This window comes from Musca vetustissima, unplaced genomic scaffold (genome assembly GCF_032173495.1).
Source record: "Musca vetustissima isolate MV318-11 ecotype Yass unplaced genomic scaffold, APGP_CSIRO_Mvet_v1 utg31487, whole genome shotgun sequence".
In the NCBI taxonomy this organism is placed as follows: Eukaryota; Metazoa; Arthropoda; class Insecta; order Diptera; family Muscidae; genus Musca; species Musca vetustissima.
Genome location: NW_026882073.1, coordinates 10,782 through 37,602, shown reverse-complemented (window position 1 = coordinate 37,602; position 26,821 = coordinate 10,782). Strand labels below are relative to the sequence as shown.

The 26,821-nt window shown below is 34.2% G+C and overlaps 1 protein-coding gene across 1 annotated transcript; it reads left to right on the top strand.

Moving 5' to 3' along the window:
• Nucleotides 1–1,044: 1,044 nt before the first annotated feature.
• On the top strand, nucleotides 1,045–26,821 carry LOC133328241 (centrosomal protein of 162 kDa-like; the record flags this gene model as incomplete). The annotated part of the gene is made up of 6 exons (XM_061536786.1): nucleotides 1,045–2,194; nucleotides 2,266–2,473; nucleotides 2,542–3,170; nucleotides 18,646–18,818; nucleotides 21,029–21,181; nucleotides 26,689–26,821. Coding segments are annotated over 6 exons (2,439 nt in total), but the record flags the coding sequence as incomplete, so codon positions are not given.

Here is a 26,821-nt window from a genome sequence, read left to right as displayed (position 1 = left end):
ATATTTTTGAGGGTCTATTATGACCTTAGGCGTAGATTTTTTAAACAATATTTTTGAGGGTCTATCATGAAATTGTTCCTGATGTTTAGGTCAGTTATTTATTTGAAATTATGGTAAGAAAAAAACCCCCTCAAACTATTTCCATCCATCTAACTTTTACTATGGCAATTGAAAGCGAAAGTAAGTGCCGTATCAAGCATTTCACCAAACGTACGTATAGTTTTTCAAAATTCCCTTAACAAGTCCCATTGAACCTGAAAACAATGGTCAAGACACACAAAGCAACAACTAAAATAAGAAGCCAAAAACCTGGAAGCATCATCATCATGATGATGATGATTTTTTTTGTCAGCATGGGCATCGCCCCAAACGATATGTGCCACACAAAAACTACAGCTCTTGGCCGAATACACAAGCTAGCTGTAAGCTAGCTGGCCTGCCCAGCATGCATGCAAGCATTCAACACACATTCAAATAGTTGTAAAATATTCCAAATAAACCTAAACCGAACGAAACGAAAGAAAAAACAATTGAAAACGCTCCTCTTTCAATATTGATGAATAAATAGACTTTACAGTCTCTCAAAAAAAATCAATAAACGCCCTACAGCAATGAATGAATGGTGGCTGACATGCAGTCCATAAAAATGATGATCGAACAATAGAATACTTAAAGGTGTGAAATTTCAATGGACGGACCGATGTATGGATGAAGAAAAAAGCGCATCAGCATCACTTTCCATTTCATTTGAATTTCCATTAGTCCGCCTAGATACACAAACATACATACGTACATATTTCCCTAATACAATATCCTATAGTACAATGGTCCAATATCCATTCCATGGCTGCCACCATACCAACCGTGAAAGCCTATTTCATCTATTTATCCATGGACCATTCATACACTTCGATTCTTTCATAATAATCCGATTATAGTTATGTGTGTAATCTTCTTCTTAGTGTTTTTGTTGTTGTTATTGTTTCCATTTTTTATTAATTTCTTTGTTTGTCTCATTTGATTCTCTTCTCCGAACTTCTATAGATCGAAGAAATAACCGAGGCAATGGAAACAATTGAATTAATTGTCCATGATGAAGATGAAGAAGCCGAAGAAGGTGGCGATTATGATGATGATGGTGCGGATGAACCTGGAGGCCGCCAATTTGCTGTCAACATGTCGCCAAAGCCACCACCATTGAATACCAGGCGGGTAAATCAATCCTCGTCTGCCAATAATAACGATTCCACATTCTCTTCAATATCATCAATAAATTCGGCACGTACGGTTATGGGACAGCAGCAACAACAACTTGGTGGCCATGGAATGCATATTGAATATAGTGGCCACAATGCTAGACGTCCAAGCTTTGAAATTAGCAATAGCTCCGCACAATCGCTGCAAAAACAAACCGCCTCAACACCAAACCTTTTGGTTAGTCCGCTGCAACGTTTGGCAGGACAGAATGTCGCTAATACCTCGACCACCACCACAACTAACTACGCCACCAGGGAACGTTGTAATTCCGGCAGTTATCTGGGGCGCCGATCATCGATGACTACACCCGATAGTGGTGTTAGCAGCCAATCGTTACTGACAGGCCACAGTAGTGCCACACAGCCCCCTCCACCCAGGCCACAAGTCAAATCGATTGGCATTGGCACCACAACACGTTCATATTGTGACAAATCTGTCAATTCATCACCGGTACGCGTTGTCTCCACCCTGACATCGCCCATTGCTGAAACCGTACCGCAACAGCCTACCCTCAGTCGGGAACATGCTCTCAAATTGGAAATAGAACAGCTGCAGGAGCGGCTCAAAGACACCGAAGAACGATTGGAGTCATTTAGGATACAACACGACACGGTGTCACAACTACATCGTAAATTACGTGAGAGTAATACCCAATTGCAGGAAGAATCGGAAATGTTGAAACTCGATGTACAACATCTCAATGAATGTGCCAATGTATTGAGGACTGAACTGCAGGCTGCGCGGCATGATCGTGATGAGGCCTTGGAACTGCAAAAAGTTCTGCAGACAGAACTGGAAGAGACCAGGGCAGAACGTAAACGGGCCTTGGAACTGAAGGAGAAAGATGCCAAAACCATACAAGACTTGCAGAGGCAGTGTCGAGAAATGGAAAGGATCCTTATGCGCAAACATCCGGACTCAGTATCGGCCTTAATAGGTAAAGTATTTCCCATTTCCATATTTTTTTCTCAATAACTAATATTTTCTCTCTCCCTCTCTCGCCCACAGTTGCCGCCAAGGGTGGTGGTATGTCCAGCAATGATCAAGATCGCAATAGCCGGAAACTATTGGAGCAGCGCATTGCTCAATTAGAGGCCGATGCCAAAGAACAAGACTTTAAAGCCCAACAAATACTTGCCAATGTTCAGGCCCGATTCAATTCGGTGCAGGCCAAATATGAAACACACATTGCCGATTTGGAAACTCAAGTATTAAGGTAAGCTATTTTAAAAGAAACCACAACAAAATTGAATATTAATATTGTCTTCTTCTTCCCTCCAACAGCCTTCAAGAAATCAATACAAAACTAAATGAAAAAATCGAATCACAAGTACGCACTCTCGACTATTTTGTCTCGAAGAAGGCGGAAAAATTCTACAACAATTGTACACAAACCGAAGAACCCTATGTGCCAGCAGCAGCACCACCTGTGGCACCAACAGCGCCTCCCCCGGTAACCGTCAAACCCAAACCAAAAATAATACGCAAAACTGCTAGCACTCAAACCCAGCCAACTTCAGCATGTACCCGTGATAGTAGTACCAATACAATTGGTACGGCAGTGGCACAAGCCCTATCCGCGAGCTCTAGTACCAGCAGCACCGCCAATTCCACGCCCAATAATTCACGACCAAATTCCAAACAAAGTGGTATACGAAAACCAATGGCCACCGCTGCCGGCCAACATTTATCCTCAGCTATTGCTTCAAAATTACCTGTCTCACAATCGGATTCGACTATTTCTTTATCGGCTGCCCAGGCAGCTCTCAATGCCAAAGAAGATGCTCATCTATTGGCCACCATACGAGGTATGCGTGTCGATTTGGCCATTAAGAACAAGGCAATGCAGCGATTAACACGTGAATTGGACGAATGCAAAAAGACAATAAAGAAAATCCAAAAGGAGAAAGATGGTGAGTATGGGGAGGGGTCAACAATGACTTCGGATAGAAATAAGAGGAATTTTAGAATCCGCACCTTAAGATGAAGAATATACTGACTTTGGTATCTCACCACATAATATTCGTGGGAGAATCCATAAGGCAAATAATCAGGATAAGCCTAGAGTTCATAAACGGATTTTTACATTATCCGTTACAACTGGCTTCGTAGTTTTGAAAATGGAACTTGTATATCGGAAATTTGCTAATCTATATATGAAGGTATCAAACATTCTTCACTCACAATTATGGAAATATCGATGAGGACTGTCTCAGCTGTAGGCATGGATTTTTAAAGAATGTTTTTGAGGGACTATTAGTGCTCTTGGCGTGGATTTTTTAAAGAATATTTTCCACTAGACTATAACAGCTCTTGGCGTGGATTTATTAAAGAATATTTTCCACTAGGCTAGTAGCGTATGCAGTGTTGTTGTCTTCGTATTCCAGGTTTCCCAGAAGATAAAGGTCTTTATCCAAAAAAATATTTCACTATATGTCCATTTTTATACATAAGCTTATATAAAGATCCTTTCCGATCGTAGGTGTTACTATAATTTAACATTTTAGGTTTAGGTTTACCAACTGTCGATCACTGACCCAGACAATCCGTGCCTCAGACAAAAAGTATCAAATCATTCCACAAGTCAATGTCAAATCATTATTCGCTTTTCTCTCTCAAGCCCTTGTCGGAACAACTTTGCATCTTTTTCGTCTTTATCAATTTCTTCTTATCCGAAACCACTTCAAATCACAAAAGTGAAAAAGATATTACTTCACACATGACCGAGCGATCAATATTAAATTGAAATTTCAAAAAAATGCTTATTCATTCATTTCTACTTCAGATTTTGTAGCCCTGAGCAAAATATGCAACTTTCAAATTGGCATAAACATGATGAATTTTATTAAAAATTAAATTTCTCCAAAATAATAATATTTTTGTCATAAATTAGCAAGCAAATAAAATATCAAGATGAGCGATACATTAGGTTATCAATTTACCCTTCCCACAATAGTGGGATACAGATTCAGTGCAACCTATGTACTTTCTCCAACTTGTAAAATTAAAGGTCCAAAAAAAAACCAAATGTCTAAATTGTGGATTGGTCTCTATATAACGGATATTCTCTATTTAAAAAAAATTTAGCAATACTTGGATATTTGGACTACGTTCTGAAACCCAACAAATGTTATCGAATTAAGGTTAATCAAATATAGCAACTCTAAAATCATAAGTGGCTTTTGAATATACAGTCAGCGACTTGATTGTGAAAATCGACTCCTAAAGTTTTTTGCAAATAGAGAGCAGTACTTCTATGAGAGAGGCATTATGAAGTCACCTTTAAGCGGTGCATATTTGGCCCAAATCGGACATTCCGAAGCATGTTAAATAAAGTGCTATAGTTCATATAAAAATAATGGATTTCTTTTTCCCCAACCTAATATTTTGAAAACTTGTAAATCTCACATAAAGCGAATGGTATACCCAAATTCATCCCAATTTTACAAATTTTAATATTTTTACCAAGTACAGATCAAGTCCGAAGATGGGACCAATCGGTCCACTACTTACCGTTAATTAAATATCAAACAAGTGGAATGTTCAACTAGATACGTCTGACTATGTCGATGTCCGCTTATAAAACTCGTGGTTCATTCGACGCTGATATTCACCGTCGACGCAGATCGGCCCGTAGACTTTTCGGAGAATTTTTTTCTCAAACACCTTAAGTGCTGCTCATCTGCTTGCGCAAGTACCCCTGATTCAGATCCTAATAACTGCGCGGATAGTATCAGCGTCTTGTAAAGTGTAAGTTTGGTCTGGCGGACGTGGCCTTGTTTCTCAACTGCTTACTTAGACCATATTCGCTTCTGTTACCCAACAAATCTGATGTCATTTGACTACCTCGAAGCTCTATCTCTCAAGTTCCACAGTTGGTCATAGTCTACTGGACGTCTTGCGCGTTGATACCATCATCTTGGTCTTTTCGCCATTTACTGCCAGACCCACTTTGACAGAGTACTTCTCAATTTGTTCAAAGGTGGCTGTTACCGCTCGCAATGTTCGGCCCATTATATCGATGTCATCGGCGTAGGCGAGTAACATGTGTTGCTTGGTGTACAGAGTGCAAGTCTGTTCACCTTTGCGTTGTACTAACAATAAGTTTATATATGTAGGTCCATCATCTCTGGTGCCTCCGCCATAAAAGTCGGGAGTACAAAATACGTGAGTCATAGGCTGGGGTTGTATATTAGTCGACAGCACTGACTGACACATGTTTAATTGTAGATGTATATGTTGAGGTGGCAGCCTCTGGTCAAGTTTTTCTCCGCGTCAATCCGGTATATAGAACCAGCCGCCGTGGGAATATAAAAATATCCGCTATACTGTTCACCACATGGACGACCGAAACGATGCCCCACAGAACATACAGTATCGGACAAAACATATTGGACTAAATTTAAAGTTTGATTAAATTTCATAAACATGTAAAATTATTCAAGTTTAAAAACAAATATGCATTGAAATTCAAAACATAACTTTTATTCTTTAAAAACAAATAGGATTGTTTCTACATTTTATAAAAAAATCAACCTTTGTAATGAAAATACTAAAATATGTCAAAAATTCATGACAATGCAATCAATATTTTGTGGAAAATCCCTTGTTATTGAGGACATCTTATGAACATGGAAGCAATAATGTTGTCTATCATTGTTTTGTCTATAGCAAGTTGTTTTGTCCAAGCATCTTCCAAGACTTCAAAAAGTTGTTTCTTATCTCCTCCCACACCTTCTCTATTTATCTTTTTATTAACTATTTCCCATAAATTTTCATTCGGATTTAGGTCCGGAGATTGTGCTGGCCACTTCATTACTTTAATATATTCCTTTTCAAACCAATTTTTTACATGTCTTGAGGTGTGTTTCGGGTCATTGTTCTGCTGAAATTGTCATACCAGCGGCATATTCCATTCTGCATGGGGAAGCATAACATTTTGCATGATTTTTTGGTACATGAATCTATCCATATCCATCACATTACCTCCCCCATGTTTTACTGTGCCTTGGCAACATCGTGGATCTAACCTCTTATTTATTGGCCTCCGTACTCTCTTCACTCCATCAGAACATTTTAAATTAAATTTTGATTCATCCAAAAATAAAACTGTGTTCCACTTCTGTATAGACCAACTGACGTGTTCTTCGGCAAATTTTATTCGAGCTTTTCTATTTATTTCCGATATGAATGGCTTTTTTGCAGCCCGATAAATTTTAAGTCCCGCAGCACATGCTCTTCTTTGTACGGTTCGTCTGCTTATACTTAAGGTGAGTGTTTCTACTACAGTTGTACCTGATTTATCCGGATATTTTTTGAATTCTCTAACTATTCTTGCATCGTCTTTCGATGCTGTGGTGCTTGGACGGCCACCGCAGTGAACAGTTTCGAGTATCCGATTGTTGTAAACTTTTTTATAATGAGGCTGACGGTTGATTTCGATAAATTTTGAATTTGCAAATATCTTTTTGTGATAATCCTTCTCGAAAATCTTTAATTATTAATTCTTTGAACTGTAAGTTGTATTTATTTCGCGCCATTTTTACTTATCTTTAAAAAATTAATAAAAATTTCACTATTCATTTCGTAGGCAGCCACCTTCAACTTTTTTTAAAATATAAAAAAACTAACAAGAGCTAACTATTGCATCACATGTTCCAATATTCCTGTTTGTCCTGTTATTCTATGCTACAAATTGTAATGGGACATTTGAAGCTTTGTTTTGATAACATTTGCAATAGTCCAATTTGTTTTGTCGCGACCTTTTCAAGTAATTCGAGTTCATTTTGATGATAACAGTACGAAATCCAAACAATACTTACCTTTTTTGAAATAATTTTTGCTAGCTAAAAACGTAACAAAGTATATATATATATTAATTTGAAACTAATTAACTAATTAATTAACAAGTTCCGTTTTTATAATTGTGATCTCAAAGTGCAAAATACTAAAAATATAATTTCAGTTCAATATGTTTTGTCCGACACTGTAAATGCCCAACCATAAACTATAGCTTTTTCAAGTCGTCTGCGCAAGAACTGCATTATGTAAAAAGCTGAGAAGCAAGAACAAGGTCGCTAGCCGGCAGAACTTCGGAAATTGACAAAGAAACCTTTTCGGCTTCTTATAATGCAATAGGCCATTATAGGCCATCATAACCAAAAAAGCCATGTATTTGCATTTCTATCAAATCTCTAGAATGTGTTTTCCGTAATTTCCTCAACTATTTGTTCGATAAACTGTTTAAATGAATTTTATGAATTTTCTTTGAAAAACAATAATATCAGTGAAATTTGTATGTCTGAGTCACGCAGCAATTATAAAAAATTGTACCTGTTTGTCTACTAGCTACTATCTTAAATGAGAAAACATAATGTGAATTGTTATGCTCGTGCGTTAAATTATTATATCATAATGCCATTAATTATCTACCCATTCATTCTGATTATTAATAACATTTATAATTACATAACACATTTTTTCTAATTTCTCCAGACAACATTTTAAATCATAAACTTTATTAAATTCAATTCTACTCCCAGTGAGCATAAAAAATCCAATTTAATTAATTTCGGGCACCTTATAAAATTTCTCCAACATAATCGGCAGCTTAACTCACTCCGCTAGTTAAGTTATAAATGACTATTAATTATTAACATAATCTTTAATGGGTGTATTTTGAGCTTCCAATATTATTTACCATTAATTTAAAAAAATGTGGGAATAATATTTTTTGTCTCACCATAAATTATAATCGCTTTGCCCGTTTATTGACATTTCATTCAAATTAATGTAACATTTACATGTAAATTAAAAATGCATTTCTGTTAAAAATGTGACTTGGCAAATGCATTTTTTGTTTTCAAATTGTTGTCTATTTCGATCGCAGGGTGGATGTGATACTCTTTCGTTTTGTTTTTAATTGTATTCGATTGTAATTTAATTCAGGTAGCACAAAAATCGCTATCAGTAAGAGGTGTATGTGCCTAGCATTTGGATAGATATTTCCGACAAGTCAACTCATATGCTGAATACATCAAGTCGCCAGTATATATTATTAGTTGTAATGAACGACGTTGCTGGTTGTTTGGTGACAGTTCGAGGAAAATTTAAATTTTTGGTGAATGCATTTTTAATGCCAAACAATTTATGATAAGGAAACTGTTTCATTGAATGTAATATCTAACAATGTTTTAATTTGTTGAAAAATACAACTAATTTTGAAAATACTTTCTAATACCGCCTACATTTATTTGATCAAATGTAGCCCTTGGAATTAAAACTAATTATGGACCTTGACATTTAATTCCCAAAAAATTATATTTTTCGTAGTGGTTGAATCTCAGCAACCTAATGATGTGACGTTATCTTCCGCAATTTTGTTTTGTAATAAATACAGTTGTCATTTTTTCGCAATTCTCAAATTTCACATGAAATTAATGATTATTAGTTTAACGCTATGAGAAAGGTCAATATTAACAAGAAATTTGTATGTTGTTATTTTTTATTTTTACAAGAAATTGTTTTGCCGTTAAAACTTTGGTTCATGAGCTAAGTGATGCACAGTGATAAACACAGGCTGTATATTTGCCCTTTTTTATTAAAATATGATTTAAAACTATTTTACAAATTTGTCAGTCCATGTTGCTGACAGATACGAGGTCTGATAAAAAAGGGATTGTTAAGAACTGATAAAATATTAACCATTCAATTATTTATCAAAAACTATATTCAAACCAATAAGGAAAGTAGTAAAGTCAGACTGGGCCGACTATATGATACCCTTCACCACTTTGTGTATATTGTACAATGTTCCCTCGAAGGAACATACTCGTCTTTCTGCATCATATGATACATTTAATTTCAATCGGGCAGTTTTAGAGTCGTCTGCGTACCATGGATCAAATTTATGGAAAAAGATTTATAGCAAAATTGATACACGCTATTCGGTACACCGCTCTATTAAAAATTTAATTTCAATCAGACACCCGTTCAATTTAAATCACTCATCGTTCTAGATTTAATGAAGTACACTATGCCAAAATTCGTGCAAATCTAAAGTTATATAGGGACTTTGGTGCATTTTTTACATAAAATCGGACGAAAATATATATGAGAGGTATATCGAATTCTGAACCGATTTTCTAGACTAAATTCATTAGGCTATACCAAATTTCATCCAAATCGAAGGATATATAGGGATATTGGTGCACAATTTACCTAAAATCAAACGAAACTATATATGGGAGTTATATTTAAATCTGAACCGATTTTCACGAAAGTTAACACACATTATTCTAGACTTAATTCAGTACGCTATGCTAAATTTCGTCCAAATCGAAAGATATACAGGGACTTTAGTACACCATTTACATTAAATCGGACGAAACTGTATATGGGAGCTATATTTAAATCTGAACCGATTTCCACGAAGCTTAGCACACATCATTCTACACTCAATTGAGTACCCTATGCCAAATTTCGTCCAAATCGAAGGATATAAAGGGGCTTTGGTGCAATATTTACCTAAAATAGGACGAGAATATATATGGGAGCTATATCTAAATCTGAACCGATTTTCTCGAATCTTAACACACATCACTCTTGACTTCATTCAGTACGATATGCCAAATTTCGTGCAAATCGACACACGTCGTTCTAGACTCAATTCAGTACACTATGAAAAATTTCGTGTAAATCGAATGATATATAGGGATTTTGTTGCACCATTTACATAAAATCGGACAAAACTATTTATGGGAGCTATATCTAAATCCGGACCGATTTTCACGAAACTTAGCACACATCATTCTGGACTCAATTCAGTACTCTGTACCAAATTTCGGGTAAATCGAATGATATATAGGGACTTTGGTGTCCCATTTACTTTAAATCGGACAAATATATATACTAGAGCTATATCTAAATCTGAGCCGATTTTCTTCAATTTCAATAGGGTTCGTCCTTGGGCCAAATAAGTGACTTGTGACATATTTCAATCCAAATCGGTTCATAAATGCGATCTATACTTTGTTTACAATTTAACATCTACAGACGGACGGACATGCATAAATCGACTCAGAAAGTTATTCTATGCATATTCTCAAAAGGAACCTTGTGTCTAGCTCGTGTCCTTTTGCCTGTTACAAACTTATGCACAAAGACATAATACTCTGTACCACAGTGTTGTGAAGGGTATAAAAACAACAGCGAAAAATACTAAAATCTACTAAATATGGTATCGATAATTGTACGAAAAGTACTAAACTTTACTAAATTTAGTTCTAATTGTATATATATTGAACATATACAGCCAGAATCTTAAAATTTACTTATATGTAGGAAAAGTACTAAACGGTACTAAATTTGGTACTATTTGCATTTAGTTGAGCGTAAAGAGGTGTAATTCTGAAAATAGGAATTAGGAGTACACGATTGAGGTAGCTTTAAAAATCGTACCAATGTGTACGAAATGTATTAATGGTACTAAATTTGATACAAGTTCGATTTAGGTGAACAGATAAAGCTGGAGTCTTGAAATTGATTGAATTAAAATGAAATTTAGGATTGAGGAATTTAAGGAAAATTTGTAAAATGAATACAATTTGATTTTGGGTGAACGATAGAGCTGAAAACCTGAAATTTTTAATTATGATTACTGTTGAGGATTGAACTAAGAAACATCTTTGGTAATACGAGTACTAAACGGCGCTAGATTTAGTACAATTGTTAAAAAATTCAAGCCTTTTTATCTTAATAAAAAATATTCTTTAAAATATCCACGCCTTTTATCTCAATAAAAAATATTCGTTAAAAATCCATGCCTTATAGGCTATGTAAAAAATATTTTTTAAATGCACTTCCTTCAATATTCATATTCAATATTTAAAAAAAAAATTACGCCTTTGAATTTTCATAAAGAATATTCTTTAAAAATCCACTCCGATTAATCACAAAACATATTAAAACACACGCTTCGCATTTCTTTAAACTCCGCTACTTTTAATCGTCTATGGTATTTGTAAACCAGTGACCATATAATACCCTACACAACTACCATGGAACTCTAACTATTTGCGGATGTCTGAGCCTGGGCAAAATTTCGTGATATTTGCACCCTCTTGCCCGATTAGATGTCAATAGCACCTCTTCTTACACTGACATATTTTCCGAATATTACTAATATTCAATACAAACCTTCTACTTACACGTCCAGATTCCCTTCACCGTTGGTTGTTTTGTGATTTTCGGCTTTCGATTGCGGCCATCCAAAAATTAAGTTGTCGGTCCACTTCATCACAACATTTTTATTTGATCATCACGGAAAAATATAGGCGTTGTCCTTGAGCATAACTGGAACCTCATGAAAAATTTCATAGCGACCGGCGCTATATTTCCGCCTGCTAGTGTGGTAATGGGTTACTAAATAATATGTAAATACGTAAGCACCTGTACATATTTAAATGTATCTTCCACATCCGAGTGCACACGACCAAATAATTGGTATCAATTCAAATGTCAACCACTCCTCTTGGATATACTTTCAACTTTTCGGGCCTATGTCCTTCAGAGTAAATAAAGACGCCAAAGAATACAAATTTTGTAATTTTTCACACAAAAGTCGGGGTCCATTTGATCCGCTAAATAATGACCGATCTTTGTCAAAACAGGCATGCTTATTCTTCGGCCCGATCCACTTCTCCATGTAAAATTTCGCAATGTTTGGGCTATAATTGCGGTCCTTGGAGCGACCAGAAAACCGACAAAAATTAAGTATTTGGTCCATTTCATCCTCTAAATATTAACCGATCTTTACCAAAAACAATAGGCGTCTTCATTGGGCAGAACCCATCCTACATGCAAAATTTCGTGAAGATTGGCCCATAACTGTGGCCTGTATCGTGTTTATAAATTATAATGGACAGACGGACGGACACACATGTCTAGATCGACTCAGCTAGTCGAGATATGACGATCGGTATACTTAAAGATGGGTATAGGACCAATATTTCGCGGTGTTGTTACAAACTCTTGGGGCTGCACAAAGCTATAATACCCTGACAACATAGTTGTGTAGGGTATAAAAATATCTATTTTAAAATTCCCGACTTTGAGCACCACTGTGCTTTCGATCTCATTTTAAGAAAATGTTGTTGTTGTTATTTTTTGAAATCTATACCATAAACGGCAAATGTTGTTTCGATTGGATATAGACTCCACATTTGGTGAAGGTGATGGCGTTTCTGTGTTGGTTGTTTGGTTGGTAATATCTTTCTTAACCGATTTATTTATTGACTTTCTCTGAATTAAATAAAAGACACGTACATTTTTAAGGGGGAATAACAAAACTAACACCAAATAATGATTATGCGGAAATAAATCATTGACAAAAGTTGTTGCTGTTACACAAAACATAGAAACCAAAGCAAAAACAAAACAACAAACTTGTGTCAATAGCAAAAATTTGTTGTTATTGTTGTTTTGTTTTTAACATTTTAATTATAATCCCTATGTTTTTTATTTTTAATTTTTTATTTGTTTATATATAGCCTTTAGTCTGTTTTTTTTTATTTTGCAGAAGGTTTTCTAGGAAACAGAAGGTGTATCTGTCTGCCTGTGATTTTATGTGTGGGAAGAGTTGAGGGATTAGTTTATTGAGACGTCAACAAACATTACCTCCCAAAGCATTTGTAAAGATAGACAGGCCAACACAAACAATTGGCCAGACACAATTACTTTTCGTTGAGTGAAATGGCCAAAAGAAGTAATAAAAATTTACACTTCTTTTTTTAAATGAAGTTTAAAATTGTTGCTGTTTTTTTCTTTCGCTTATTATCGAAATAATAGAAGATTTGACACACGTTCCGGTAATGCGCTCAAACATTGAGCGCGTACGACATATAAATGAATTTTTATTTTTTGTCTCCGTTTACAGATGATACCGTTTAGGTATTTCATGTGGTAGTAAAGTCAGTTTTTGTGTGTTTTTCAAACTCAAAAATTATGTAAAGTTTTTTGTGTTGTTATTACTTTTAGTTTCAAATTAGATCAAGTTAAAGACGTGCGTGAATTTATTTTAAATGGTCATAAATAGGCTCTGGTTATGGTTTGTTTTCATTTGACGCGTTTGTGGCAAAAGTTTATGTAATAATTGAGGAGGCTAAACCAAACTAAACACTCACTTTATACGCAAAGAAATGTCATTTGTTGATTTTTGTTTATTTACTTTTGTAAATATATTCAAATTTGCTGGAAGGTATTTTTCCACAATTAGTTGATGCTCTTGTTGGTATTATTGGTAATGAAATTTGCATTTTTAATGAATATTTTTAACAAACATTTAAAGAGTGGATTTTTAAGAGTATTTTATTTTGTATTTTTTCAAGAATATTTTTTACAAATATTAAATGGTGTGGATTATTACATTACAAGCTTTCTTAAGCGTGGATTTGTTACAGAACATTTTTTACAAAACCCATAAAAGGTGGATTTTTATGGAGTATTCTTCAACAAACATTATAAAGCGACAATGTTTGATTTTTTTAATTTCGAAAGCTTTTTTGCCAATGTAGTTCTCTTTATACCCTCCACCATAGTATGGAGGGTATATTAATTTTGTTTTTCCGTTTGTAACTCTTCGAAATAATCATTTCTGACCGTATAAAGTATATATCTTCATCAGCGTAAAATTCTATGATGATATAGCCATGTCCATCTGTCTGTTGTAATCACTCTAGCCTCTAAACGAATTGAGATAGATCGCCAACATTTAGCATAGAGTCGTCTTTTGTCTGCAGGCAGGTCAAGTTCGAAGATGGGCTTTATCGGTCCACGTTTAGGCATAGCTCTCATATAATGGTAACCCCTAATTTTCGGTACTTGAAATTTGCTGCATTGGGTTCTTATTGGGTACTAAATGTCTCCACAAAAAATTATCAATATCGGTCCATTTTTCCTGGTAGCCCCCATATAACGACACCTGCTAATTTTCAGTATTTTGGGGGGTTTTGATCGTATTTTTACAGGGTATTATGTCTTTGTGCATATGTTTGTAACAGGCAAAAATAATCGAGATAGACCCATGGTTCCTTTTGAGAATATGCATAGAATCACTTTCTGAGTCGATTTATGCATGTCCGTCCGTCCGTCTGTCTGTCCATGTTAAATTGTAAACAAAGTACGGGTCGCATTTATGATCCGAATTGGATGAAATTTGGCACAGGTCACTTATTTGGCCCAAGGACGAACCCTATTGAAATTGGGAAAAATCGGTTCAGATTTAGATATAGCTCCCATTTATATATATTTAACCGATTTAATGTTAACGGTCCCTATATATCTTTCGATTTGCACGAAATTTGGCATAACGTACTGAATTGAGCCTAGAATGATGTCTGCCAAGTTTCGAGAAAATTGGTCCAGATTTAGATATAGCTCCCATATATAGTTTGGTCCGATTTCATGTAATGGTGCCCCAAAGTCCCTATATATCTTTTGATTTGCACGAAATTTAGCATAACGTACTGAATTAAGCCTAGAGTGATGTCTGCTAAGTTTCGAGAAAATCGGTCCAGATTTAGATATAGCTCCCATATATAGTTTCGTCCGATTTCATGTAAATGGTGCACCAAAGTCCCTATATATCTTTCGATTTGCACGAAATTTGGCATAACGTACTTAATTGAGCCTAGAGTGATATCTGCCAAGTTTCGAGAAAATCGGTCCAGATTTCTATATAGCTCGCTCATATATAGCTCACATATTTTAAGTAATTGACACACCAAGGAACCAATAGGAACAATGTGACAAGTTTGCTGGAAATCGCTTAATATTTGGATGGAGCTTCCATATATATTTTCGCATCAAACTCCTCATGTTAGTCAGATTCACATCAAATTTTGCACAACGTACAAAATTGAGCATAGAATTACGTAGTTGCGTTTTCTAGAGGTACAGACATAGCCCAACGTATGGCCTATTTATATTTGTTTGAAGTCGATTTACATACTTTATGGATATATCTAGGTAGATTCACATTTAGATAAATAAAATTTTTTTAATTTATATTATTTCATCCAATTTCATGTTAATAGTCCTATTTAATATACCCATAGGGTATCATATAGTCGGCCCCGTCCGACTTTACTACTTTCCTTACTGGTTTGTATTGAAATAGTTATCTGATTTGTTCCGCGTTTTGAGTTTGGTTCTAAGACGCTGTTGTAATCATTTCACTTGCGGAGGATAGCGAGATAAAAAGTTAGAACGTAAGGTTCGATAATGACCTATAGCCGCATTAAGACCTAGCCCCTGTGTAGAGGTTCCAGAAGGAGTGAACCGATATTCCCCCGTATTCTAATTTCAACTAAGTTTGGAAGAAATAATAAGATGGGCAAAGTTTGGATGAAATCTAAATTTTCTGAAACGGATTTGGTCCAAGGAAACATGGGGTCTAAAGTGCATACACCCTCATTAGCCATAAGGCTGAGGGTATAATTTTCCATTTAGAAATGTCGTATAGGCTTAATTTTTGGTATGTTCCATATATTTTCATTTCTATTACCTGTCAGTATATCTATGGTGGAGGGTATCCAACAACGCTTTTTCACTTGTGTAATTTCTAAACGTGTATTTTTTTAAATTATAAACAATGGAAACTTAAAGAAAGCGCGATTTAAAAATAAAAACATTTTCCGGATGTGAATGTTTAAGGAATATTTCAATAACACTGTGCGACACGAAAATTTTTCAATGGTTCTAATGTACCCAATATGTTTAGTTGGAGTCCCTGGACCACGAAAATACCTTTGGTTTTTCTGGGTCACTTCGAAAATTCAATGTAGGACGGCTTCTGGTCATTGGCTTATACACATTTTTGTATTGATTCTATGCATATTCTCTAAAGGAACTATGGATCTATCTCGTTTCCTTTTGCCTGTTGCAAACATAACGGTTTATAACAGGAAAAGATACAGATCCATATTTCCTTTAGAGAATATGCATAGAATCAATACAAAAATGTGTATGTCATCCATTTTTTAACCGATTTTTTTGATTTTTATCATTTTCGAAAGCTAATTTAATTTTCTTCCCCGTAATAGAATAAAACTTATATGGCTTGATATCATAATTTCATAATTGTTTTTATAGAAAATTATAAAAAATATATAAATCAATTATTACTATTTTTACACAATTTCCAAGTAATGATTAAAAAAATATTGAATGCGAAAATTTGTTATAAGAATTTCCTGGATTTTTAGAAACATTTTAAACCTGTTTTTTCAATGTTTAAAGAGTATTTTGAAATATTTTACAAATCTTCCTTTTCCTAGGTGAATATTTACGTCATAAAATAAAAATTTGGTCACTTTAGGTTGTGGTTGATTTGATAAAGTTTTCGGTTCATTATACCCCCTAAATATCTTTCCAACCAAAAATGTGTAAGCGTCGTCCTTAGCCATAACCGGAACTTCATGTAAAATTTTAAAGCGATCAGCGCGACATTTCCGCGCTCTAGTGGGGTAATACTAAACAACATCATAACACATAAACACCATTAAATATTAACATATAACTCCCATTTCCGAGTACATAGAACAATATAATTCGTATCAGTTTAAAGGTCAGAAACTCCACAAAAGTCAGGGTCCATTTGAACCGCTAAATACTGAGCAATCTTTATCAATACATGCATGCTTATTCTTTGGCCTGATCACCTTCTTCATGTAAAATTTCGCGATGTTCGGGCCATAATTGCGGTGTCTGGAGCGACAAAAAAACCGACAAAAATGAAGTATTTGGTCCATTTCACCTCCTAAATATTAACCGATCTTTTCCAAAAACAATAGGGGTATTCAATGACCAGAAGCCGTCCTACATGCAAAATTTTCTGTAGATTGGTTCATAACGGTGTCCTGTATCGTGTCCTACATGCAAAATTTTCTGTAGATTGGTTCATAACGTTGTCCTGTATCGTGTTTACTAATTATAATGGTCGAGATATGACGATCGGTATACTTCAAGGTGGGTCTAGGACCAATATTTCGCTGCGTTAAAAACTCTTGGCGCATCACAACGCTATATTACCCTGACAACATAGTTTTTTTTTTATAGAAATTGATGGAAAAGTTTTAAGATTGTAAGAGAAAATATTTTTAATTTTTGTTATTTGAATTTTTGCCTTGTAATGGCATTTGAATGTAATTTTTAAGTGATTATTTATACTCTTACGAGTCGAGCTTGATGATCTAAGTTTTGCAACATGTGAGGAGGATTGTGATAATCGACTACTAGAGTTTTTTTGCAAATATATAGCAGGACTTCTATAAGAGAGGCATTATGAAGTTACTTTTAAAATGGGAACAAATCATACAACAAAACAGAGGTGCATATTTGTCCCTAATCGGACATTCCGAGGCACGTTAAATAAAGTCCTATAGTTCATATAAAAATAATGGATTTTCCCCCAACCTAATATTAAGCTTCTTTTTTAATGTTTGTATATACATATGACAAGAACTATAACTGTTTGCAACATATATAAATATTAACAATACGCCCCACGTCCGTCTGTCCGTTGAAATCTCGATAGAACTAGTAATATAGCTACTACTAAATCCTTGGAAGTTTGGGGCACTAGCAATCATAACCATGAAACCTACTAAAAAATTACATCATTCTTACAAGTATTAATTATTTCTTTCCTAAATAACATATTATATAATTTGTATCTAAAACTCTCGAAGTTATAATCTGACAAATATTAATTTCAGTATTTATCTTTGGCAATTTCTTCATTTGATTGAGAGCAAATGGTCGCCAAACAGACAGTTTGAAAGCGAAAGTTTTAAAATAAGATTTTTTTTAGAGAATAAAAAATGAAAATTTATTGCAATCGGATTAGAGGTACTCAGAAAAAACTTGTATGTCCAACTCTCTATCCAGACTTTCTTCATGTTATTAAATTTTAGAAATTATGTAAAGATTTTTTACGGTTTGGATTTATTAGTGATTTCAAAGTCATGCTAATCAATCAATCATTACAAATCAGTGGGTGAAGCTTTTTGAATGGATGTTATACATATGATTATCTCTTTACGACCATATATCCATCTAAAGCCAATTTGACGTCAGATCATGTGCAAAAATAGTTTTGTTGTTGTTCTGCTTTTGATTATGGTTTTGTGTTAAAGTTTAACGAACTTTTTTATTGACAACAAACTAAAAATGTTGACCAAAAGATAAAAAACAATATGATTTATGGTTATACATAATCATACCGTTATGTGTCTGAGTTAATACTTTATAATTTACCAGCTCTCTTATATTAATCCCTATGTTTCTCTTAATTGCTTTAATATTTATTCCGATTTTTTTTATTTTCAGCCTTTAAAAATGAAAAGCATCAAAGCACTGCCTCCGCTTCCAGCAGTACGTCTAGATCGAATATGGATCATATGCCTGCCACAACCGAATCTCAAGCTTTAAAAGAAGCCCTTAGTAAATATAAACTTTTGGAAGCCGATTACAAATCGTTGCACGATAAACGTTTGCAAGATGTAAGTGAAATATTTATTATGTGTCTGTTAATTAATAGAAATTACATTTTACGAGGTTTGGTATAATAAGTAAGGAAATGTAAAAATGTACTTGGATTTTTTAAAGAGAGACTATCACTGCTCTATGCGTGGATTTTTTAAAGAACATTTTCCCCTACACTATCACTGCCCTAGCCGTGGATTTTTTAAAGAATATTTTAAAGGGACTATTTTAAAGGGACTATTTTAAAGGGACTATTTTAAAGGGACTATTTTAAAGGGACTATCACCAACCTAGGCGTGGATTTTTAAAGAATATTTTAAAGGGACTATCACCAACCTAGGCGTGGATTTTTTAAAGAATATTTTAAAGGGACTATCACCAACCTAGGCGTGGATTTTTTAAAGAATATTTTAAAGGGACTATCACCAACCTAGGCGTGGATTTTTTAAAGAATATTTTAAAGGGACTATCACCAACCTAGGCGTGGATTTTTTAAAGAATATTTTAAAGGGACTATCACCAACCTAGGCGTGGATTTTTTAAAGAATATTTTAAAGGGACTATCACCAACCTAGGCGTGGATTTTTTAAAGAATATTTTAAAGGGACTATCACCAACCTAGGCGTGGATTTTTTAAAGAATATTTTAAAGGGACTATCACCAACCTAGGCGTGGATTTTTTAAAGAATATTTTAAAGGGACTATCACCAACCTAGGCGTGGATTTTTTAAAGAATATTTTAAAGGGACTATCACCAACCTAGGCCTGGATTTTTTAAAGAATATTTTAAAGGGACTATCACCAACCTAGGCCTGGATTTTTTAAAGAATATTTTAAAGGGACTATCACCAACCTAGGCGTGGATTTTTTAAAGAATATTTTAAAGGGACTATCACCAACCTAGGCGTGGATTTTTTAAAGAATATTTTAAAGGGACTATCACCAACCTAGGCGTGGATTTTTTAAAGAATATTTTAAAGGGACTATCAACAAACTAGGCGTGGATTTTTTAAAGAATATGTTAAAGGGACTATCACCAAACTAGGCGTGGATTTTTCAAAGAATATTTTAAAGGGACTATCACCAACCTAGGCGTGGATTTTTTAAAGAATATTTTAAAGGGACTATCACCAACCTAGGCGTGGATTTTTTAAAGAATATTTTAAAGGGACTATCACCAACCTAGGCGTGGATTTTTTAAAGAATATTTTAAAGGGACTATCACCAAACTAGGCGTGGATTTTTTAAAGAATATTTTAAAGGGACTATCACCAACCTAGGCGTGGATTTTTTAAAGAATATTTTAAAGGGACTATCACCAACCTAGGCGTGGATTTTTTAAATAATATTTTAAAGGGACTATCACCAAACTAGGCGTGGATTTTTTAAAGAATATTTTAAAGGGACTATCACCAACCTAGGTGTGGATTTTTTAAAGAATATTTTAAAGGGACTATCACCAACCTAGGCGTGGATTTTTTAAAGAATATTTTAAAGGGACTATCACCAACCTAGGCGTGGATTTTTTAAAGAATATTTTAAAGGGACTATCACCAACCTAGGCGTGGATTTTTTAAAGAATATTTTAAAGGGGACTATCACCAACCTAGGCGTGGATTTTTTAAAGAATATTTTAAAGGGACTATCACCAACCTAGGCGTGGATTTTTTAAAGAATATTTTAAAGGGACTATCACCAAACTAGGCGTGGATTTTTTAAAGAATATTTTAAAGGGACTATCAACAAACTAGGCGTGGATTTTTTAAAGAATATGTTAAAGGGACTATCACCAAACTAGGCGTGGATTTTTCAAAGAATATTTTAAAGGGACTATCACCAACCTAGGCGTGAATTTTTTAAAGAATATTTTAAAGGGATTATCACCAACCTAGGCGTGAATTTTTTAAAGAATATTTTAAAGGGACTCTAGGTGTGAAGTTTTTATAGAATATTTAAAAGGGACTCTAGGCGTGAATTTTTATAGAATATTTTAAAGGGACTGTCAATGGTCTAGGCGTGAATTTTTTAAAAAAATATTTTAAAGGAACTCTAATCGTGAATTTTTTAAAGAATATTTTAAAGGGACTCTAGGTGTGGATTTTTTTAAAACCAGTTTTAAATTATTGTAAGGAGCATACCAAACCCCGTATAACCCTAAACTAGCCTCATTTACTTAATTTTCCCTTTACAATTTCTTATTCTCTTTTATTTTCCTTTCCCATTACAGTTGAAAACTCTACAAACTGCCCATGAACGTGAATTAGCGACATGTCACGAAACTGTGCGTCTATTGCAACAACGTCTCAACGAACGTGATGAACAATTTGCTATGCAAAAACGTCGTAAAGTACCCGTTGACTATTATGCACTCAAAGCCAAGGTAGGTTGTTTTGGTTGTCACTATACTGCCAGTGCTACTATCAATACCGCCGCTCAGATTAACTAGCATGAAAAGTGTTGGCCCCCCAAACTAACAACAACACATGCTGTTGTTGTAGCTCTTTCCTTTGCCGTTGTATCAAAACAATGCAACAATCTCCAAAACTATTTGATGAACGTCACTCAACGGCCACAATGCCAAGACCATTGTGGTCATTATTATTACCAACTGCGGTACTGTGGCCTGCAAGTGTGAAAATTGTCGATAATTTGACCACCGCTATCGCCGGTCGTCGTCTCTTTCTTGTCATTGTATAATTGTCCGTTTTATTTTTGGCATTTTAACGAGCGATGATGGCTTCTTTTATGCAACAAAATTGTAACAGTTTTTTATGATTTTCATTTACAAATTAATTACTCTATTGCGTAATTTATTTTCATCGTCGTCGTTTCCGCATCATCCAGCTAGACGATGAACACACAATCATTAAATTACATTTACACTTATTTTCGACGATTTAATGTTGTATTTATTTCATTCTTCAAAAAATCTACTATTGTCAGACATTTAGTCAGTCCGCATACAAAAGAGTAAATAGATTTTATAACATTTCCCCGCCCGGTGGTTTCAATTTCGTTGACAAAACGTGTGCATGCACATGTCGTGAAATTTATAAAGTGAAATGATGATTTTTATAATCACCACTTAACATTTTTTTTAGATGAGTTGATTACCTTTCTGTCTAGTCTAAATTATATCACCAAGCAAAATGTTTGTTGATGTTTGTTTGTTTCAAAATTGTTTAATTATATTTTAATTTAGCTATTTGGCAATTAGTTTATGTTTTAATAACTTCTTTTTATAACGAAAATAGCCTTGGGGCCGAATCTAATTTTTGCTCCGATAGCTATGGGGGAAGAAATTAGTCAATTATAAAAATGATTGATTTGTTTTTCGATTAGAAATCAATTAGGTATACGTAATATTTATTAAGCGTTGCTTGAGGAATTATAAGACTTATAAACGTAGATTTTTCATATAAAAAATATTTTTTGTAGGATTATCGAATTATTATCGTAATTTTTTTTTAATATCTGAAGAATTTTCTGAACTAAAAACTAGGATTTTTGTATATTTATTTCATAACGAAGAAATTCAAGCGTGGATGATTTTGATTTTTTTTAATAGTTTCCAAATATCATCGGAGACATATTAGTATACGATTAAGAAGGATTATCACAGCTCTGAAATCAGATTATAAATAATTTTTTTACCTTCTATCAGAGCTAAAATCGTGAGGTTTGAAGAATATTTGTTCAAGAACTTAATCAGAACTTAACTCGAGTATTTTTAATTAATATTTAACCCTTTGAGCCCCGAATTTTTTCCGTAATCATAGAACAATTTTCTGTTCACAGATATAATGCAACTATCCTAGATAGGATATGGACAAAATTTGACATCGCTACATCCTTGCTTTCGGGAGATACAGTACATTCTTTCTGAAAAATAAAAGCCCAATATGAAGAAACCCAAATGAAAAATAGACGATGTATTCTGTTTTACAAGAATCAAAAATAATTCTGATGGCAGAATTCGAACATTTGGAATACGAAGCGATTTAAATAATTTGGACTGTATACACAGATTAGTACTGTGCACAAATTTAACCTCTTCTCTATATTGAAAAGCTTATAACTTTACCAAAAATTTGAATTTTAAAATTTTTCTTTTGATATGTGGCGTCCATAATCAGGACTTGACGTATGAAAACCAAAGGATATATATCTACTAGCAACATATTAAATATAAGCTTTAAAACAGTGGCACAATGTTGCCACAGGCAACAAATAATATTTTTCAAGTATTATCAGAACTATAAGCGTGGATTTCTATACGCTACACAACTATGTTGTCAGGGTGTCATAGCTTTGTGCAGCCCCAAGAGTGTGTAACGCAGGGAAATATTGGCCCTAGAATTACATTTAAGGGGACCGCCCCCATTCTCGATGTCAAAATGTTTTTTGATTTAATTCGAATCTACACTAATTCTAGAATGTCCCTACAAAGTTATAAGTTATAGCCGATTTATTGTGTCAGCATCAAGTGACGGCAAGAATGATTCTCAAACTTTAAATTTGTAAACACGATACAGGCCACAGTTATGGACCATCCGTCACGAATTTTTGCATGTAGGACGGGTTCTCTGGTCAATGAAGAACCTTCGCTTATATTTAGGGAATGAAAAAGACCAACAACTTTATTTTTGTCTGTTTTTCTGGCCGCTCTAGAGGCCACAATTATGCCCCGAACACCACGAAATTTTAAATGGGGTAAGGGTTCGGGTCAAAGAATAAGTATGACTATTTTCATAAAGATCGGCAAATATGTGTGTAAAACATTACAGAATTTGTTTTCTGGGGTGTATATATTTACTCTTGAAGGACGTACAGCCGAGAAGTTGATAATACATCGAAGAGGAGGGGTTGATCTTTAAATTGACATCAATTATATGGATGTATGTACTCGGATAAGGAGTTATACGTTAATATTTAAGCTGGTCTACGTATTCTGATAAAATTACCACACTAGCGAGCGGAAATTAAACGCTGATGGCTAGGAAATGTTTCTTGTGGTTTCGGTTATGATCAAGACAATTACTATAATTTTCGATGATGATTAAATGATATTTCGGGGATAAAATTAACCAAAAACTTTATTTTTGTCTGGTTTTCTTATCGCTCTGGACATCACAATTATCAGCCGACCATCACAAATTGTCCATGGGGTAGAGGATCTGACCAACTAATTGGTATGGATGTCTTGTTGATGAACGGTCAAACGGTTATTGTGTAAAATTACAAACTTGTAATCTTGTGGAGTCAATGTTTACTCCGGAAACCATTATTCGAAAATGATGCCTCAGAGGAGCTCTAATTGATCAAGAGAGTGAAAATATCACGTAATACTACCCAGGAAAGGAATATAAATCCGTAGTAAGTTAGAGCTCCGTGGAAATCCGCTCACTGGTTTTAAATTTGTTGTCAAAAAGTATCAGAACTATAATTTTAGGATTTAAATTAACAAATTTTCAAAGACTTTCAGAGCTATATACGAGAATTTGTATACCCTTCACCACACGGTGTTACAGGGTATTATAAGAATATTTTTGAGAATATGCATAGAATTACTTTCTGAGCCGATTTATGCATATCCGTCCGTACGTCAATGTATTTTTGTGAGCAACGGATCGCATTTATCATCCGAATCAGATGAAATTTGGCACAGCTATTTCCCCCAAATCTGTTCAGATTTAGATATACCTCCCTTATATATTTTCGTCAGATTTTAAGTAAATGGCGCACCAAAGACCCAAAATATGACCGATTGTCACACAATTTTGAAAAAGGTACTGATGTTAGTATATCCTAATGTATACCGAGTTTGAAATCGATTAAAATTTAGAAATAGATCCGATGTATATTTTCGACCGATTTTAGTTGAAGGATGCACAAACTCCACCCGTTTGTCCGATTGACACGTAATATAGTATAGCCTAACGTTTGTCAAGGTTTTTGAAATCGCTTCAAATTTAGATATAGCTACCATATATATTTTCACCTGACATTATGTTAATGGTACACCATGGTATAGCCTAACGGGTGTCAAGTTTTGTTGAAATAGAATCAGATTAAGATAATGCTGCCTTATTTATTTTCGTCCTATTGTATTTCGTCCACGATTATTCTAGAAGGAGGCAACCAATTTCATCCAAACTTTGCACATCGTAATATTTTTTCCAAACTTTAGTCATGTTCGAATATGGAGAATATCAATCCACTTGTTTTGCAACACCACTATGAAATTATTAAATATTGCTGCAAAGTAATTATACGCCTATATATTAAATTTGTCATTCCATTAGGAACACCTCGAAATAATCATCGAAGACCCCATAAATTCCTGATCAGAATCAAATTAGCTATGCCCGTTTGTTGAAATCAATACAGAGATCACAATTTTTAATCTTGGACATTTGGTATTGCAATGGGGTATATCGGTCCAAATAACCGTTTTTTTTTATCGAAAACTGGAACGCTTCTTATCGAATATTATTATTGAAGACTTGGAGGTCTTCTTATTGAAGACCTGGAGATCTTTTTATAGCTTATAAAAATTATTAATATTGATGTACATGCTACTCTGAAATGTGGATCAATATTAATATTCGGTATTAAGGGGTTGTTGGGCACATTTTTAAACTGAATTGGCTGTATTTCCTTATTTTGGGTTTCTTATGTATAGTGAACCTCCATAATAAAAATGTTTAATATTGGCCCAATTTTCGGTGTAGAAACCCAATAAGTGTACCCCCCCAATTTTCGGTATTTTAATGTTTCGGGGTAGTCCCTATTAAACCTAGCGCCTTATAACTCATATTTGGTATTTTGGGCATAAAGACCGAATATGGCACACATGGGTCCACTTCTTATACCTTCGCTGCAAAGTTTGAAAATGGTCATTATTTATTTATTAGTCATTTAAGAGAATAGAATGACCTATTTGATCGAACTTCTGCATATCAACAAATATTTTTACCAATTCTAGACGAAGTCCAATATTGGGACCCATAGACTACAGGGTCAATATTTAAAAAAACGCGTAAATTTCTATGAAGCGACCATCGTAATCTACTGGTGCTTCTGATGAAATAATATGCATTATATAAAGCGAATGGACCACATGTGTGGTCTGAACTTGACAGATCCTAATATCAATACTAACCATAGATTTAGTGCAACTCACGGTTTTATAGATCCGTCATATCTGAAATCTCCCACACAAACAGTTACAATTTTCGTTTTGAAATAATCTCCATAGGTATTTCTTTATTTTAAAGAGTTTTAGCCGAAGGGGCCAAAATTCAGTATTACTGTATTTTTTTTTTTTTTTTTTTTTTGGAAACTTATATAACTTTTTTTTGGAAACTTATAAAGAAAACATCAAATTTCATTATTTTCGTGGTCATAACGCTTTGAGTGGAAATTCGGGTTCTGTTTTGTAAAAATTGTTCAATAGAGATGCATGTTCTAGGGGGTTTCCCACGAATTTTAGCACAATATAATAAAAGCAATAAAAGCTCAATATATGTTGGTCATGTTCCACATATTATAAAGGTCCCGATTTATTTTTTAAATTTATTTGGTCCCAGCCGAATTCTCCCATCTGAATTTCTTTGAGTTTTCGTTTCCTATGACGATAAAAAAGGCTCTGCCAGGACTATAGCATCCCAAAAAGGTTGCGATCGATTTTAGCTAATTTTAATGCCAATGTAAGGTGTAAGGTGGTTTAAAATATATTTTTAATAATAGAAACTATAACCATTTATTTTAATATTATAACAAATTTACTTACCCAAATTTATTATATCCTAGATTTATAATCCTTAACATTACTAATACTAACAACATTTACTAAACCCAATATATCTCTATGCTTTCTTAAAGGTTTCATCGTTAGAACGACGGCATACCGAACGCGAGGAACGTCTACATATGCTTGTAGAGGCTCTGAGTAAAGGACGTTTAAACGGTGCACTAGATGACCTACTGACCGACAACAATAATCAATGAAAATTAA